Below are 17,264 nucleotides of genomic sequence, written 5' to 3'. Positions count from 1 at the left end.
GTAAGATTCCTTATTCAATAAGTGGTGTGCTCCTCAATAACTGTGTGCACCTCACTCCCACAACCCTGTTCATTTACACTGGCATGCACAACGCCATTCTTAATAAATCAGGACCATTGTTCTTGGCAGTACATCATCCAACGTAAAAAGGAAATGTCCTAACAATAATATGATACATATGGGGACAGAATGATCAGCTCCTGTAAATGTATATATTTTACTCACTTATATAGCACCATTAATTTTACATTACCTTACACACCTCATCATCACTGTCCCCACTGGAGCTCACAATCTAAATGCAACCTAAATGTTTCTGTGTGATGGTGCAATATGTTAACAGTTGGAGCCCCACTTCAAATTGTTGCTCTGGGCCCCACTTTGTCTAAAATCAGCTATGATTATTATACAGTGGGTACGGAAAGTATTCAGACCCCTTTAAATTTTTCACTCTTTGTTTCATTCCAGCCATTTGGTAAATTCAAAAAAGTTCATTTTTTTTCTCATTAATGTACACTCTGCAACCTGTAGCACTCAAGGATATGGGTACTCGGTCCCGGGCAATGTCTCTCTTAGGGGATGTCACGGTGGTGGCCGCTGCCCGGTTCCGTGACCTGGGCTCTTTTTGTAATGGGGATATATTTACAAGGGTTTAGATTCGTATTCATTTGTGATGCCACTTGCGGTGTTGAGGCCAGAGGTATAGAGCCACCGCTGCAGAATGTCACTACCGGGGCTGGTGTTATTTGCAGCTTGGATGGTAGGCCCTCCGTAAGCAGGGCCGGCCACAGTGGATAAGTGTTGTGATGGGTGCTAGAAGAAGGGAGTCCACACCACAGTTAGTTCAACTGGTTTTACTCACGGCTGGCTGGTAATAACTGGTTGCCCGAGGCCAGCTGGTCTCACCTCCAGGTCCCCTTTGTTCCAGTGCCAGTTTGGTTCTCTGGTACCTTCTTCCCCTGCACCTGTCTTTGGTAAATGGGTCCCCGTGGCGTAGAGCAACTGGTATTCCCCATCTGGTGGTTTTTCCCCTTCTGTCCACCTGACGGTAGCGTGAACCCTATGGGGGTGGAGTCGCTGATTCTATCCCTGGCTCTCCATTTGCTACTGAGTCTTCAGATTCTTTGGGTCAGCAAGGTCCTTGATGGTCTCCTTGCTGTGCAGGTGTTAACAGGTCAGCTTGGAGCTATTTTCTGTCCTAGGGTCCTGTACCCTGTCGGTGCGTAGTTCCGGGAGTACTCCACTGTACTCCACCGGCAACCACTTCTCCTGGGTACCAGGTCACCATTAACTCATGTCAGACTGTCTCCTCACGTCCACCTTCTCACTCTACACTGTACTGACTCTCTCCAGAGTCTGCTCCTTCCACCTGGCAACTAGTGGATTGATTTGGCTCCACCTCTAGGCGGCCAACCATTGGTCCGACCCTAGCTTAGTACCATTGTATGGAGCAATTGTTGGGGAAACTGGGATTACTTGGGTTTTTGGTGTTACCGGCACTGAATCTCCGGGTCCCTAAGGGGGTAGGCCCTGCATCCTTGTGGGGATGCAGAACCTTGTAGCACCCTGAGGCCTTCAGGGGCGCTACACAACCCATCTTAACAGAAAAAAACCCAGAAATGTAGAAATTTTTGCAAATTTATTAAACAAGAAAACCTGAAATATCACATGGTCATAAGTATTCAGATCGTTTGCTCAGTATTGAGTAGAAGCACTCTTTTGAGCTAGAACAGCCATGAGTCTTCTTGGGAATGATGCAACAAGTTTTTCACACCTAGATTTGGGTATCCTCTGCCATTTTTCCTTGCAGATCCTCTCCAATTATGTCAGGTTGGATGGTGAACGTTGGTGGACAGCCATTTTCATCTCCCCAGAGATGCTCAATTGGGTTTAAGACAGGGCTCTGGCTGGGCCAGTCATGAATGGTCACAGAGTTGTTCTGAAGCTACTCCTTTGTTATTTTAGCTGTTTGCTTAAGGTCATTGTCTTGTTGAAAGGTGAGCCTTCCGCCAAGTCTGAGGTCCAGAGACCTTTGGAAGAAGTTTTCTTCCAGGATATCTCTGTACTTGGCTGCATTCATCTTTCCTTCAATTGCAACCAGTCATCCTGTCCCTGCAGCTGAAAAACACCACCATAGCATAATGCTGCTACCACCATATTTCACTGTTGGGATTGTATTGGGCAGGTGATGAGCAGTGCCTTGTTTTCTCCACACATATCACTTAGAATTATCACCAAAAAGTTCTATCTTCATCTCATCAGACCAGAGAATCTTATTTGTCATAGTCTGGGAGTCTTTCATTTGTTTATTTGCAAACTCTATACGGGCTTTCATATGTCTTGCACTGAGGAGAGGCTTCTGTCGGGCAACACTTCCATAAAGGCCCCACTGGTGGAGGACTGCAGTGATAATTGACTTTGTGGAACTTTATCCCATCTACCTACTGCATCTCTGGAGCTCAGCCACAGTGTTCTTGAGGTTCTTTTTTATCTCTTTCACCAAGGCTCTTCTCCCAAGATTGCTCAGTTTGGCTGGACAGCCAGGTCTAGAAAGAGTTCTGGTGGTCCCAAACTTCTTCCATTTAAGGATTATGGAGGTCACTGTGCTCTTAGGAACCTTGAGTACTGCAGAAATTATTTTGGAACCTTGTCCAGATCTGTGCCTTGCCACAATTCTGTCTCTGAGCTCCTTGGACAGTTCCTTTGACCTCATGATTCTCATTTGGTCCAACAGGCACTGGGAGCTCTGAGGTCTTATATAGACAGGTGTGTGCCTTTCCAAATCAAATCCTATCAATTTAGTAAAACACAGCTGGACTCCAATGTAGGAGTAGAACCATCTCAAGGAGGATCACAAGGAAATGGAAATAAATATGAGTGTCTGAGCAAAGGGTCTGACTACTTATGACTATGTGATATTTAAGTTTTTCTTATTTATTAAAATTTGAAGCATTTCTACATTTTTGTTATTTTTCTGTCAAGATGGAGTGCAAAGTGTACATTAATGAGGAAAAAAAATGAACTTTTTTGAATTTACCAAATTGCTGCAATGAAACAGACACTACGACATCGCAGGTGCGATGTCGGTGGGCTCAAATTGAAAGTGACGCACATCCGGCGTCGCAGGCGATATCGTAGTGTGTAAAGCCTTTTTGATACGATTAACGAGCGCAAAATCGTCGTAATCGTATCATCGGTGTAGCGTTGGTCATTTCCATAATTTGGAAATGACCGATGTTACGATGTTGTTCCTCGTTCCAGCGGCATCACACATCGCTGTGTGTGAAGCCGCAGGAGCGAGGAACATCTCCTACCTGCGTCCTGCGGCTCACACCAGCTATGCGGAAGGAAGGAGGTGGGCGGGATGTTTATGTCCCGCTCATCTCCGCCCCTCCGCTTCTATTGGCCGCCTGCCATGTGACGTCGCTATGACGCCTTTTATAACAGTTTTCATGAATAAGGGGGAATCACAGTAAATCATGTTACAACCTAGTGTTCTCAAATGATGATCCCCCGATCTTACCAAATATACACATACTACTCATAATATTGAAACAATGTGATACCACACAATGGAGTTTTTATGCTTACTTTATTGAAAAAAGTGTCAAACAATCACCAACACAAACAGTGTAGACATACTGATAATAAAAGGCTAAAAAGAAGTAATCCTGCTGTGTAGTGATCCGGATATAACAAAAGTACAACCCGCACTTAATCTTGTTTGGGATGGTAAACTTACAATCACATTATTGGTTAATGATTAAAGACTATACCTATACAATGCAGGGGATTTAACATAATCCCCCCCAGGGGTCTGAACATAAAGGTACAGCGTAATAAATATAGACCTCAAAGGTGATTACTCATATATTCCAAACAAAGGACACCCTTGCAGCGGACAAAAATATGCCAAACATACCAGATTAGTCAGACGAATGGGGGTGTATCCAGGATCACAGGCCCGACGCGCGTTTCGGCTACCTTTCTCAAGTCGCTATGACGCCGCAGGACCCGCCCCCTTAATAAGGAGGCGGGTCGCCGGCCACAGCGACGTCGCAGGGCAGGTGAGTGCATGTGAAGCTGGCGTAGCGATAATGTTCGCTACGCCAGCTATCACCATGATATCGCAGCTGCGACGGGGGCGGGGACTATCGCGCTCGGCATCGCAAGCATCGGCTTGCGATGTTGTAGTGTGCAAAGTGCCCCAAAGAGTGAAAAATTTAAAGGGGTCTGAATACTTTCTGTACCCAATGTATCTTGCTTTAGTTCCTTGTCTTTCTCGGTTACGGAAAATTTGAGAGTTGAACCAGTTTTTCTTGCTAGTTTGCACAGATTACCTTCTCTTCTGCCTTGAGATTTTCATCCCAGGATGTGAAATGTGTACATCAACAAATGTAATTGGATGCAACAAATAAGTCAACACAGAAAAACAAACAGGGCCATAGTCCAAAAAAGTCTAAAAAAAAATTTAAAGAATGAGTTAACAAAAACAAACAAAAAACAATTTGAGACTTGAGGAGAACAATGTAAGATAAGTAGTATACACACAGAAATAGTATAAACCATCAATATCATGCAACTAGAGGCTAGGCAAAATTAAAATTTGCATGTCAGCACCAATTTTCCAAGAAACTTCTATTTACAGAGAAGTTATTCTCCACAAATTTAATGTAATGCTCTGAAGTTTCTCTAGACTCCAGAGCATTATTATAGATATAAGATGTAAAAATAAAAATAAATAAAAAAAATCCTTATACTCAGATCACCGCTCACCTCTCTGGCCTCTCAACTCTTCACCATTACCATTTTGTTTCTTGCTGCTCCTCTGTCACAATAGGCCATGACAACCAGCTTTGATGAGGCCCAGGATGGCTCTGTGCAATGGTTCTCTCAACTCTTCACTGTTACCCTTTCGTTCCTTGCTGCTCCTTTCTCACAATAGGCTGTGACAACCGGCTTTGTTGAGGCCCAGGATGGCTCTGTGTAATGGTTCTCTCAACTCTTCACTATCACCCTTTCGTTCCTTGCTGCTCCTCTCTCATGATAGGCCATGACAACTGGCTTTGATGAGGCCCGGGATGGTTCTGTGCGATGGTTCTCTCAACTTTTCACTGTCAGTCTTTCGTTCCTTGCTGCTCTTCTCTCACGATAGCCCATGACAACTGGCTTTGATGAGGCCCGGGATGGTTCTGTGCAAGTACACGAAAGATCATAAATTATGATGTCATGACTGTATGACATCATGACTGTATGACATACGCCCCAAAACCATAGAAGAGACCCAGATAATTCAAGAAGAATGGCAGTGATAAGAAGGTGTGGCAAGGACCGCACAGGGGCCGGTGAGGGGTCAGAGAAGTGGGTGGTTAGATGAGTAGAAAGATTTTTGTGTTTTATTAACCTTTTAATGGCTCTTTGTAGTTCAGAAAAATGGCAGCCGGAGGATTCCACTTTGTTAAATCCACACAAAAACAAGTTATGAAAAATCTGCTTTTTGACGAATGTGGATTTTCGTAAGATTCTAGTAGAATTCAATTCCACTAATATATTCGCTCATCTATACATACAGCCATAGTATTTTACTATGTTACATACAAATTTACCATTATGTATGTTTTAATATTTGTGTAAAAAGGAAGACATAAAGAGTATAGGCAGTTCAAGGTGACAAAAATCCACAAGTGCATGGAGATCCTCCACACCTTGTACACATTGTGGTTTTAATTCTTCAGCTAGGGATGGCTGGTCTAGTAGGCATAAAATCAAAACAGTCAAAAACAAGTTAAAAAATATCAACATGCGTAAATCAAAGAGAGCAGATGACTTCATACACTGCAGTGTACCACAGCAATGTTGAGATACCCAGTGCCTGAGTGTGAAGGCCCACTGACATCTAAGTATTAACAGGTAATTACAGTACCGTGTACTGGAATACTGGCTTTAAAAAATCATAACCATAGGTATAGGCATAACCTCTATTTACTGTTGCTGTTTTGTATTATTTTTTTCTTTGTGACTATCCACATAAAGAATTCTTGTAAGTACAAGTGATAGTGATCATTACAATGGTGAGGCCACAGTAGAAAAAGATGCTCTCTATTGTTCAATCAGTTGCCTCCTTTGCAGTGTAATACTGCTGTGTATATTACCAGATGTAGAGATGGTTAGTTAAAGAGTATAACAATAGTGATCATACTGCTCTGCCATATACCAGAGCATCACGGTTTGTTTTTTACTATTCGCTCAAGAGCAAATGAGGTTGTTTACAATTGTAATGTTTGCTTTGACTATATTACTTTAATAAACTATGTTATATATGCTAATCCTGTCACTTATATGAGCATTATTTACTATGTTGTGTACTATCTAATTAACGTAAAGGAGGCATATGATTGCTATTGTAGTTTTTACCATAGTGGTAAGTATACTGATAATATATTGACATTTAATCAAATACATAAAATTATATGACCCTGCAGTTATGTAACAAGTTAAGTTCACATATCATTTCTGTTATTATTCAGGACAACAATTTTGTCTAGTACAGAATTCAAGAGGATAATGTTTTGTGTTCTTTTAGGTTAAGTTCACATGTCCGTTCAGTCATTCTGTTCCATTTCAGGAACTAGGAAATGGAATTCATATGCCAAAGTGATTTGTTGCATCAGTTATGCAAACAGAAGCAGAGGGCTCCCATTGACTTTTCTAGGGTAAGACCGTGAATGTAGGCTTATACAAATCCTCCAGTCTCAACATCATCGAGTCTGTCTGGGATTACACGAAGAGACTGAAGGATTTGCTCAAGCTTCCATCCACAGACCTGTGGTTAGCTCTCCAAGATGTTTGGAACAACCATTCTGCCAACTGCCTTCAAAAACGGTGCAAGTGTAGTGAGAATTGAGGTTTCATGCTTCTTCCAAATATTGATTTAATTTAGTTTTTCTTTTGCTCATTCACCTTGCTTGTGTTGATTAAATTGAACTATTGTCACTTCTATTTTTGAATGCATTCGTATTTTGGAGCATATCCTCTAAACCTACCTAATACTTTTGAACAGTACAGTATATATATGGTACCATATACATATATATTTATATATGTTTATATATGTATGTATGTATATATATATATATATATATATATATATATATAGTGTAGGACCCAGCAAAGGAGGGTGTCGTGAAGGGGCGCTGGGCTGGTATTACAATGGCCATTATAATATTCTAAATACCTCCATTTATGTTATAAGGTAGAATTTATTTTGTTTTTTTCACAGTGTGCGACTGGTCTTTTTTGTCTCATATATCTCATATTTATATATACATACCGTATTTTTCGATTATAAGACGCATAGGACCATAAGGCGCACCCTGGTTTTAGAGGAGGAAAATAGGAAAATAAAAATTTAAGCAAAAAATGTGGTCATGACACAATGTTATGGGGTGAGGATCTTATTGCTGACACTATTATGGGGGTAATGTCCCCAAATTCTCTGCTAAGGTACCCCATCCTGGTATATGCCCTCATCCTGCTATATACTCCCATCCTGCTATATACTGCCATCCTGGAATATGCCCTCATCCTGCTATATACCCCCATCCTGCTATATACTGCCTTCCTGGAATATGCCCTCATCCTGCTATATACCCCCATCCTGCTATATACTGCCATCCTGGAATATGCCTCATCCTGCTATATACCCCCATCCTGCTATATACTGCCATCCTGTTATATGGCCCATCCTGCTATATACCCCCATGTTGCTATATACCCTCATCCTGCTATATGGCCCCATCCTGCAATATGGCCCCATGCTGTTATATGGCATGTATCCTGTATCACACAAAAAACAATAAACGTTTATACTCACCTTTCCTCGCTCCATGCAGCATCGCTTCTCCTCCTGCCTGTGGCGGCAGCAGCGCCGCTGATCTGTGTGAAGCCGTCACCGGCCACTTCAGTGCAGCATCGCGATGTCTTCCTGTCTGCTGGGAAGCTGACTTGCGTGGAGACTAACGGCACGCACAGCGATGACGTCATCGCTATGCTCACCGCTCTCTACACAGATAAGCTGACTGGCAGACTGGAGGAGATCGCGATGCTGCACGGAAATGGCCGGTGAGTGTACCGTACTTATTCACTGCCCCCCGTGCTGATAATGATGCGCGGGGGGCAGTGAATACAGCCGCACATGATAACTCCAGACTGTAGTTGCAAGGGGTGATCACGGCCGGCTGTTAATTATGCGTGCATCCCCCATCCATCATCCCGCCCACCTGTCAGCGCCGGCTTCAGCGCTGAGGGATGATGGGCAGTAGGATGGGCGTGCATATGTAATGAGGGGGTCCACTTGGTCAAGGCAGGCGCTGGTACAGCCTGCTCATGCCCCTGATGGCCCGCTCCACTGCAGCACCCTCATTCCCGGCCGCAGCCCTATATTCAGACCATAAGACGCACCCCCAACTTTCCCCCAACATTTGGGGGGAAAAAGTGCGTCTTATAGTCCGAAAAATACGGTGTGTATATATATATATATATATATATATATACATATATACACAGTACAGACCAAAGGTTTGGACACATCTTCTTATTCAGAGAGTTTTCTTTATTTTCATGACTTTGAAAATTATAGATTCACATTGAAGGTATCAAAACTATGAATTAACACATGTGAAATGAAATAATTAACAAAAAAGTGTGAAACAACTGAAAATATGTCTTATATTCTAGGTTCTTCAAAGTAACCACCTTTTGCTTTGATTACTGCTTTGCACACTCTTGGCATTCTCTTGATCAGCTTCAAGAGGTAGTCACCGGAAATGGTCTTCCAACAGTCTTGAAGGAGTTCCCAGAGATGCTTAGCACTTGTTGGCTCTTTTGTCTTCACTCTGCGGTCCAGCTCACCCCCAAACCATCTCGATTGTATTCAGGTCTGGTGTAGCACCCCATCACTCTCCTTCTTACTCAAACAGCCCTTACACAGCCTGTACATCAGACCAAAGCACAGATTTCCACTGGTCTAATGTCCATTCCTTGTGTTCAGTAGCCCAAACAAGTCTCTTCTGCTTGTTGCCTGTCCTTAGCAGTGGTTTCCTAGCAGCTATTTTACCATGAAGGCCTGCTGCACAAAGTCTCCTCTTAACAGTTGTTCTAGAGATTTGTCTGCTGCTAGAACTCTGTGTGGCATTGACCTGGTCTCTAATCTAAGCTGCTGTTAACCTGCGATTTCTGAGGCTGGTGACTCGGATAAATTTATCCTCAAGCAGCAGAGGTGACTCTTGGTCTTCCTTTTCTGGGGCGGCCCTCATGTGAGTCAGTTTCTTTGTAGCGTTTGATGATTTTTGCCACTGCACTTGGGGACACTTTCAAAGTTTGCCCAATTTTTCGGACTGAATGACCTTCATTTCTTAAAGTAATGATGGCCATTCGTTTTTCTTTACTTAGCTGCTTTTTCTTGCCATAATACAAATTCTAACAGTCTATTCAGTAGGACTATCAGCTGTATATCCAACAGACTTCTGCATAACACAACTGATGGTCCCAACTCCATTTTTAAGGCAAGAAATCGCACTTATTAAACCTGACAGGGCACACCACTGAAGTGAAAATCATTTCTGGTGACTACTTCTTGAAGCTGATCAAGAGAATGCCAAGAGTGTGCAAAGCAGTAATCAAAACAAAAGGTGGCTGCTACTTTAAAGAACCTAGAATATAAGACATATTTTCAGTTGTTTCACACTTTTTTGTTAATTATTTCATTCCACATGTGTTAATTCATAGTTTTGATGCCTTCAATGTGAATCTACAATTTTCAGAGTCATGAAAATAAAGAAAACTCTTTGAATGAGAATGTGTGTCCAAACTTTTGGTATGTACTATATATATATATATATATATATATATATACATAAAATCTGTATAGTAGTAAAGAGTTTGCTGCTTTTTACTATATTGAATTATATAGTAAAAATTAGCAGAAATGTATGATGAGTACTAATTGTTTTATTATAAATGGATCATATAGCAGCATGCGGCCTTTGTATGTTCACACAATGTGATACATTGGAGCTTTATATTGCAAGTATAAATTGGACAATACTTCGAACATATACCTTATACAAAAGTAAAGATAGAGCCGCAAAGGGTTTGTTCACAAATAAGCTATTGACAATTCCTTATGATCATTAAAATGACATTGTGTGGATCTGACACAATGTTTTCTAGTGAGCTTTTTTCCAGTTCTGCAACCGGAACACCAAAGTTCTATTCGCTGGCTGTTCCTGGGTAGCTCGCTGTGAGCTGATCTGCAGTAGCCAACATTGGCTATTACACAGAGAGAACTGTGGTGTTCCATATCTTTATACTGTTTACTTCCGACAGTCACAGGACTTGAATACAGTTGATTGGTGGGAGTGTCGGTTGTTGAATCCTAGTAATCTGATATTGGTGAGCTATTGTATGGATGGATTATCAATATCTTAGTATTTAGCTGTGAATAGATCCTTTAACGCATATACCAGATGCCTGTATTATTGATGCATTTTCAGAACTTTTTTACAGCTGCAGCAAGCTTTTTGATTTTCCAAGTCTAATCTTAGATCCCCATTTGGTTCCATGGTAATCTGCATTCAGTTCAGTGGAATGAACAGCAGTTTCTAAGCAGCAAAGTACCAGGTCTGAAATATGACAGCATTTTGTTATCTAAAATAGGTTTACCCGAAATAAAGCATTTTCCAAAATCACAGGTTGACATTTTAAAAGGACTAGTATATGTAATACTTTGAAAATGTAGATCAGTTTTCAATGGAAAAACAATTTGTACCCGGATTATGTATTGGTGACAATAGAGAAGCACATTCTACAAAGCTATTTTGAAGTTTGTACCTTTCCTATATGACTAGAAAAGTAATGTGATTAAAGTTAATCTGCTCATCGTATTGAACAGTTTTAACGAAAGAATTTCATGAATAGTTGAATATTCAGTGTAACTTCTTATTACTATTTTTTGTTATAACCTTTCTTTTTGGTCTCAATTTAGGCAAATAAACTAAGAACAAAAACATTGAGAAATACATTGAATCCCACGTGGAATGAAACATTAACATATTATGGGATCACAGATGAAGATATGATCCGTAAAACTCTCAGGTAAGATTTTATAATAGTACAGGACAAAAGGTTGATCAGTCATGGATGAAGTTAACCTGGAACACTGTTTGTAGTGCTACATAGGAAATGTGCGTGTCGTAGTGAACAATGACAAGAAACTACTTAAAACATTCCTAAATTACTTAAAAGGCTTATCCGGGACTATTTTATTTTATTACGGGCCTAAGAACTAATAGGCAGGGTTTTGCTACCTACCTTTCTGTTTTGTCCCTCGTTGATCTCTGAGATACACAGACAGCTCCCGCTATGATCCTATCGCTTGTGCTGATGTCTTTTGACCAGAGGAGCTCCTTCTCTTCCATTCTGCTCTGTTGACAGGGTGTGACTGCCGATATCACGTTGATTGATAGTCAGCGTCCCGCTTTCTAATTGTGAGGAGCCAGCTGTCAATTAGCATGACATAGGTATGACCAGAACAGAGTAGACCAGAAGAGGAAGACCTACCCTGTTGACATGAAGCTGCAGAATCCCCAGCAGAAGTGGTCTGTGACCACTTTGAGCCGGTGCCAAGCAGAACAGGAAGGTAGTTATCAACTACTTTCCTGTTACTTCTTAGGCTCTTAGGAAAAAAATAAAATAACCCCAGATAACCCCTTTAGGCTTAGTGGAACTGCAGTTTTCAAGTTAGAGTCTTAGTAAATTGTTTTGCTTCTATGTAACTCACAGAACAGTGACTAATGCACAATTTCAATTTAGACTTGTCGTTAAAACACTACCGAGCAGTTATAAATAAGCTAATCGGTAGTGGCTTAATGGTCTGTATAGACTGACCAACCACAATTTTATGCACTTAGACTGTTTATCAATCCAATCACAGAATATCAGTTTACTGGCCGAAAAAAAACTAGGTTCTGCCCAGAGCAATGATTTTAAAACAGTCAGAAAGGAGTTATATACTACTGGACAATTAACCCATAATTAATTTAGAGTCCCATAGAAGATAAAAACAATGTACATTACCAACCACAGAGGCGTCATTCCAGCAATGTTGGTGCTGCTGCTCCCCGTGGTCACATCACATTGTTGTGTTGTGTGACCACTGCAGCCAATCAGCAGATATTGATGTGCTGCAGCGGTCACGTGCCTCAACATTGTCATATCACCCACTGGGAACAGCTACACTGACATTACTGAATCGGTGCTGCTGTGGAAGGTGCTTTACATTATTTTTATTTTCTATAACGCAGTGACTTTATATGGAAGGGTTGTCCAGTAGTGGATAACTCAATATATTCATATCATTGATGGCAAAAGAAGTTTGTAATATGATGAGGAATTTATGAACAACTAAAGGTCAATTACAAAAATTGTATAATTTAATTGTGCAATGACTGAATGAAGTTTTTCTTACATTAAGCATGGTTAACCCAAACAACCTATTTGAAATCTTAATACAAAATATCTGTTATTGAAATAGCAAATGTGTGGGTAAAAGGATAAGACAATATAAATTACCTTTTTCAAGAAGTTGTGACAATTCTGGATTATACTGTGTTAAAATTCTTAACATTATCAACATAAATGTGTTCGACCTATACATAACATATCTAAAGGCTGTAATGAAGGTTTGTAGCAAAGTGATGAGTTTTGATTATCTTATGTTTTTTATCCTTCTGCTCAAAATAAATGGAACTGGCTAGAGACATATCAATGTTAAAGGGCAAATGAATGCAGAATACTCTAGGGACAGCAACATTTACCAAGTAAAGCTTTGTGCATGCATAGATCAAACATTGAACATTCAAGACAGACCTTCATTTTGTGATCTGTCTGGGATTTTATGTCTCATGAAAAATGCAACTACTTTTTACCATAACAACTGATGATCATTTATACGCTGGTGCTCTAGACTTATTAATCTTGCTTTTCTATCATATCCTTAAAGGGATATTCTGAGCCTATGCAAAACATAGAAAAGTACTTACATTTCTCTAAATCAGGGGTCTCAAACTCGCTTGGGTATATGGGCCGCAAATAGATTTGTTTTTATTTGGGGGACCGCATTCTTTGCAGGACAAAGTGACATTTTTAGTAATGCCATATTTTTTTCTATATACCTTTTGTATCACTTTTTTTTATTTTTTGCTCATTTTCTTTAAATGACATTCATCATATGGTTTATAGTATAGTTTTGTAGCTTGAATCGTTACGGATGTTGCGATAACATCTGTCCTGTCATAATGTGCCCCATCCTTGTCCCCATCCTGTATTATTGTGTCTATCCTTGTCCCCAGCCTTTAGTAATGTGCCCATCCTTGTCCCTATCCTGTAGTAATAGTAAAAAGCAAAGGTGCCAGCTTACCAAATTACTTCAGTGGATATGCTGCTATTCCGTAGAGACGCTCTGCATCGGATTAAATGGCAGGAGTTCTTGCCAACAGCTGATATAAAGGAAGGATAAATCCAGCGAGACCAGGCATATGATGAATAAAAAATTATTTTCTTTATTTCAATTGATGATTACAATTTTCAGATAGCAGATTTGCCATCCGTTTTACAGCAGTATTTTTTCATCTCCGCCTGAAATGATTGTAACTTGTTGCTATCTGATAATTTTAATCATCAATTTAAATAAAGAAAATAATTTTTTATTCATCATATGCCTGGGCTTGCTGGATTTATCCTTCCTTTATATCATCCTGTAGTAATGTACCTATCTTAAGGGTGCTTTACACGCTGCAACATCGCTAACGATATATCGTCGGGGTCACCGTTAGCGACATTGCAGCGTGTGACACAAAGGAGCGACAATCAACGATCGCAAAATCGTTCAAAATCGATGATCATTGACACGTCGCTCCTTTCCATAATGTCGTTACTGCTTCAGGTACGATGTTGTTCGTCGTTCCTGCGGTACCACACATCGCTATGTGGGACACCGCAGGAGCGACGAACATCTCCTTACCTGCGTCCACCGGCAATGCGGAAGGAAGGAGGTGGGCGGGATTTTACGTCCCGCTCACCTCCGCCCCTCTGCTTCTATTGGGCGTCCGCTTAGTGACGCCGTAGTAACATTGCTATGACGCCGAACGCACCTCCCCCTTGAGGGAGGTATTGTTCGGCGGTCACAGCGACGTCGCTAAAAAGGTATGTGCGTGTGACTCTGCTGTAGCGGTAATGTTCGGTACGGCAGCAATCACCAAATGTTGCACGAACGACAGGGGCGGGTGCTATCGCGCACGACATCGCTAGCTATCACTAGCGATGTCGCAGCGTGTAAAGCACCCTTAAGTCTCCTTGTAGTAGTGTGCCCATCCTTGTCCCCTGAAGTAATGTGCACATCCTTGTCCCCATCATGTAGTAATGTAACCCATCCTGTAAATAATGTCCTCATCCTGTAGTAATGTGCCCAACTTTATCCCCTGTAGTAATGTGCCCATCTTCTAGTAATGTCCCCATGTAGCAATGTGCCCATCCTTGTTCCCATCCTGTAGTAATGTGCCCATCCTGTAGTTTTGTCCCCATCCTATAGTAATGTGTCCATCCTTGTCCCCATCCTGTAGTAATGTGCACATCATTGTCCCCATCCTATAGTCATGTGTCCCATCCTTATCCCCATCCTGTAGTAATGTGTCAATCCTTGTCCCCATCCTGTAGTAATGTGTCCATCCTTGTCCCCATCCTGTAGTAATGTGCCCCATCCTTTTCCCCATGCTATAATAATATGCCCATCCTGGTTCCCATTTTGTAGTAATGTGCCCCATTCTTCTCCTCATGTTATAATAATATGCCCATCCTGGTCCCCATTTTGTAGTAATGTTCCCCATCCTTCTCCCCTTGTAGTAATGTGCCCATCCTTGTCCCCATCGCTTAGTAATATGCTCATCCTTGTCCCCATCCTATAGTAATGTATCCATCCTTGTCCCCATCCTGTAGTAATGTTCACATCCTTGTCCCCATTTTGTAGTAATGTGCCCCATCCTTCTCCCCTTGTAGTAATGTGCCCATCCTTGTCCCCATCCCATAGTATTGTGTTCATCCTTGTCCCCATCTTATAGTAATGTGCCCATCCTTGTTCGCTTTTTATGGTAATGCCTCTTCCTGTAGTAATTTCCCCTTATATGCCGTTCTTCATATACACATAAAAAAAAATCTTCTCATCTGTCCTCCGTTCCCTCAGTGTCTTCTTTTCTGCTTTTTGCGGCCCGTGGAGCTTGTGATGATCCTGGTGATGTGCCTGGGGTCACAGTACTCAGCACTTTATTTACTATGCATGAACTACTCGCACCACGCAGACCTCTCTGCAGTTCTAAACCAATGGTGGCTGCCAGCCAATCAGAGGCCAGCAGGTGATGTCATATGGCTACATCAGCTGTTGGCCTGTGATTGGCTTAGGTATAGTTTTTCAGACTGCTTCTCTGCACAGTGCCAGCAGCTCATTCACATGAAATAAACTGCTGACTAATGCGGCCCCAGGCACCGGCTGCGATTGTCACAGGATTCATGTGCCTGCGGGCCACAAGAAGACTGAGGGACCGCATGCAACCCACGGCCAGAGTGTTCGAGACCACTGCTCTAAATTCTCAACAGGTAATGCACTATATATAGGAAGCTAATATTTTTTATTTTCATTATCTTGTCCAGCTTGGTGTAGTGGATTTTTTATCGTGTCAGGCTTGCTGTAAGTTGGATTATCAAGTAAAGGACCACAGTTCCCATTGACATGTCTACTACTTACAGCTGCCCCAATGCCCCTATATTAAAAGGTTTAAGGTCATTTTGGTGTTATCTTCATACACAACGTAGCCCTGCTAAGAACTTGTTCTGCTTTTCACTGGGCCCTGAACAATCTGCTTCCCAGCATGAGAAACATGATTCTTCCAGAGGCAGTAACCAAGAGAGTCAGGTAGAAGTAAAAGCAAGAAGAATGTGATGTATGATTTCTCATATCTTATGGAAGAAGAGGGGGGAGATATACACAAATTTACTTTATAGTCATGGTGATGACTGCATGCGAAACTGGCTTACAAATGTGTCTCTACTAGAGTAAGTCTTTTAGCTCAAGGTGGGTACATTTGCAATGGACATTACAAGGATTTTTCATTTTCTATGATCTTTCTACGAGATGTAACTTATTACAATCACATGTAACACAATTTTACTGTTCTTTGAAGCAGAAATGGGGTCAAAATACGTGGCATTCAATTTAGCCATGATTAATCCAATCCATAATTCTGTTGCCTCAATCTTTCATTTGTATACCATTCTCATTATTATCACAGTCATTGCTGTTTCTGCCAAGAAAACCTTCTGTCATTTTATATTGTATTGAATAATTGATGTGTAAACACTTTCTATAGAGAAAAAAAGCAAACAAATAATTCAGTCAAATAATTTTACGAGAATGAGCTGTACAAAACTGCTGGGTACATTTAAGTGAAGATTTAGCCGAATTCAGGAATTTATGGCCTTCTGGGGTTAGGCTGGTAGTAATGAATGGAGGTTATTCATAGCAACGACATTGGCAATTTTTTTGTCCGTTCCATACTGTTGAGTGTCTGGGACCTGTAGTATCGTTCAGTTAGGCAGTATGGGTGTGTCCTGTCCATGTGGAATCTCAGCTCTATGCTTTGGCCAATAGGAGAGCACAAAACTGTACTAAAACCTCCAGCTTATTACTCGGGGTTGCCTAGTATAATTTTACTTGCCTGGCTTACATGCCTTAATTGCATCTCCTGTTTTTCTATTGTTTTTTCCTGTTAGGGTAACGTCACACTAAACGACGTACCAGCAATCCTGACAACGATACGACCTGATAGGGATCACTGGTAAGTCGCTGGGAGGTTGCTGGTGAGATGTCACACAGTCAGACCTTACCAACGACGCAGTAACGATAGAGGTCGCAGTAGCGACCTGTATAATGATATCGGCGGTCATTGGGACACTGTCACACAGCATCAAACACAGCGATGTGTGCTGCCCTGCGGGAGCCTGACGACCAAAAGATGAACCAGAGCAGTGTGTAACGATCAGCGATTTCACAGCAGGGGCCAGGTCGCTTCTTAGTGTCACACACAGCGAGATCACTAATGAGGTCACTGGGGCGTCACAAAACCTGTGACTCAGCAGCGATCTCGCTAGCGATCTTG

At 41.5% G+C, this 17,264-nt stretch overlaps 1 protein-coding gene across 2 annotated transcripts in view; it reads left to right on the top strand.

Moving 5' to 3' along the window:
• DOC2B (double C2 domain beta) overlaps positions 1 to 17,264 on the top strand; it is a 1,333,838-nt gene that overhangs the window by 744,688 nt on the left and 571,886 nt on the right. For both annotated transcript variants that reach the window (XM_075334207.1, XM_075334206.1), the window contains one exon: positions 11,045 to 11,154. In XM_075334207.1, the coding sequence (XP_075190322.1) occupies positions 11,045 to 11,154 (110 nt within the window). The remainder of the gene's footprint in view (positions 1 to 11,044; positions 11,155 to 17,264) is intronic.

Source organism: Anomaloglossus baeobatrachus, chromosome 2 (genome assembly GCF_048569485.1).
Source record: "Anomaloglossus baeobatrachus isolate aAnoBae1 chromosome 2, aAnoBae1.hap1, whole genome shotgun sequence".
Classification (NCBI taxonomy): domain Eukaryota; kingdom Metazoa; phylum Chordata; class Amphibia; order Anura; family Aromobatidae; genus Anomaloglossus; species Anomaloglossus baeobatrachus.
The sequence above is the reverse complement of the archived record's forward strand: the minus strand, read 5'-3'. Positions and strand labels throughout refer to the sequence as shown.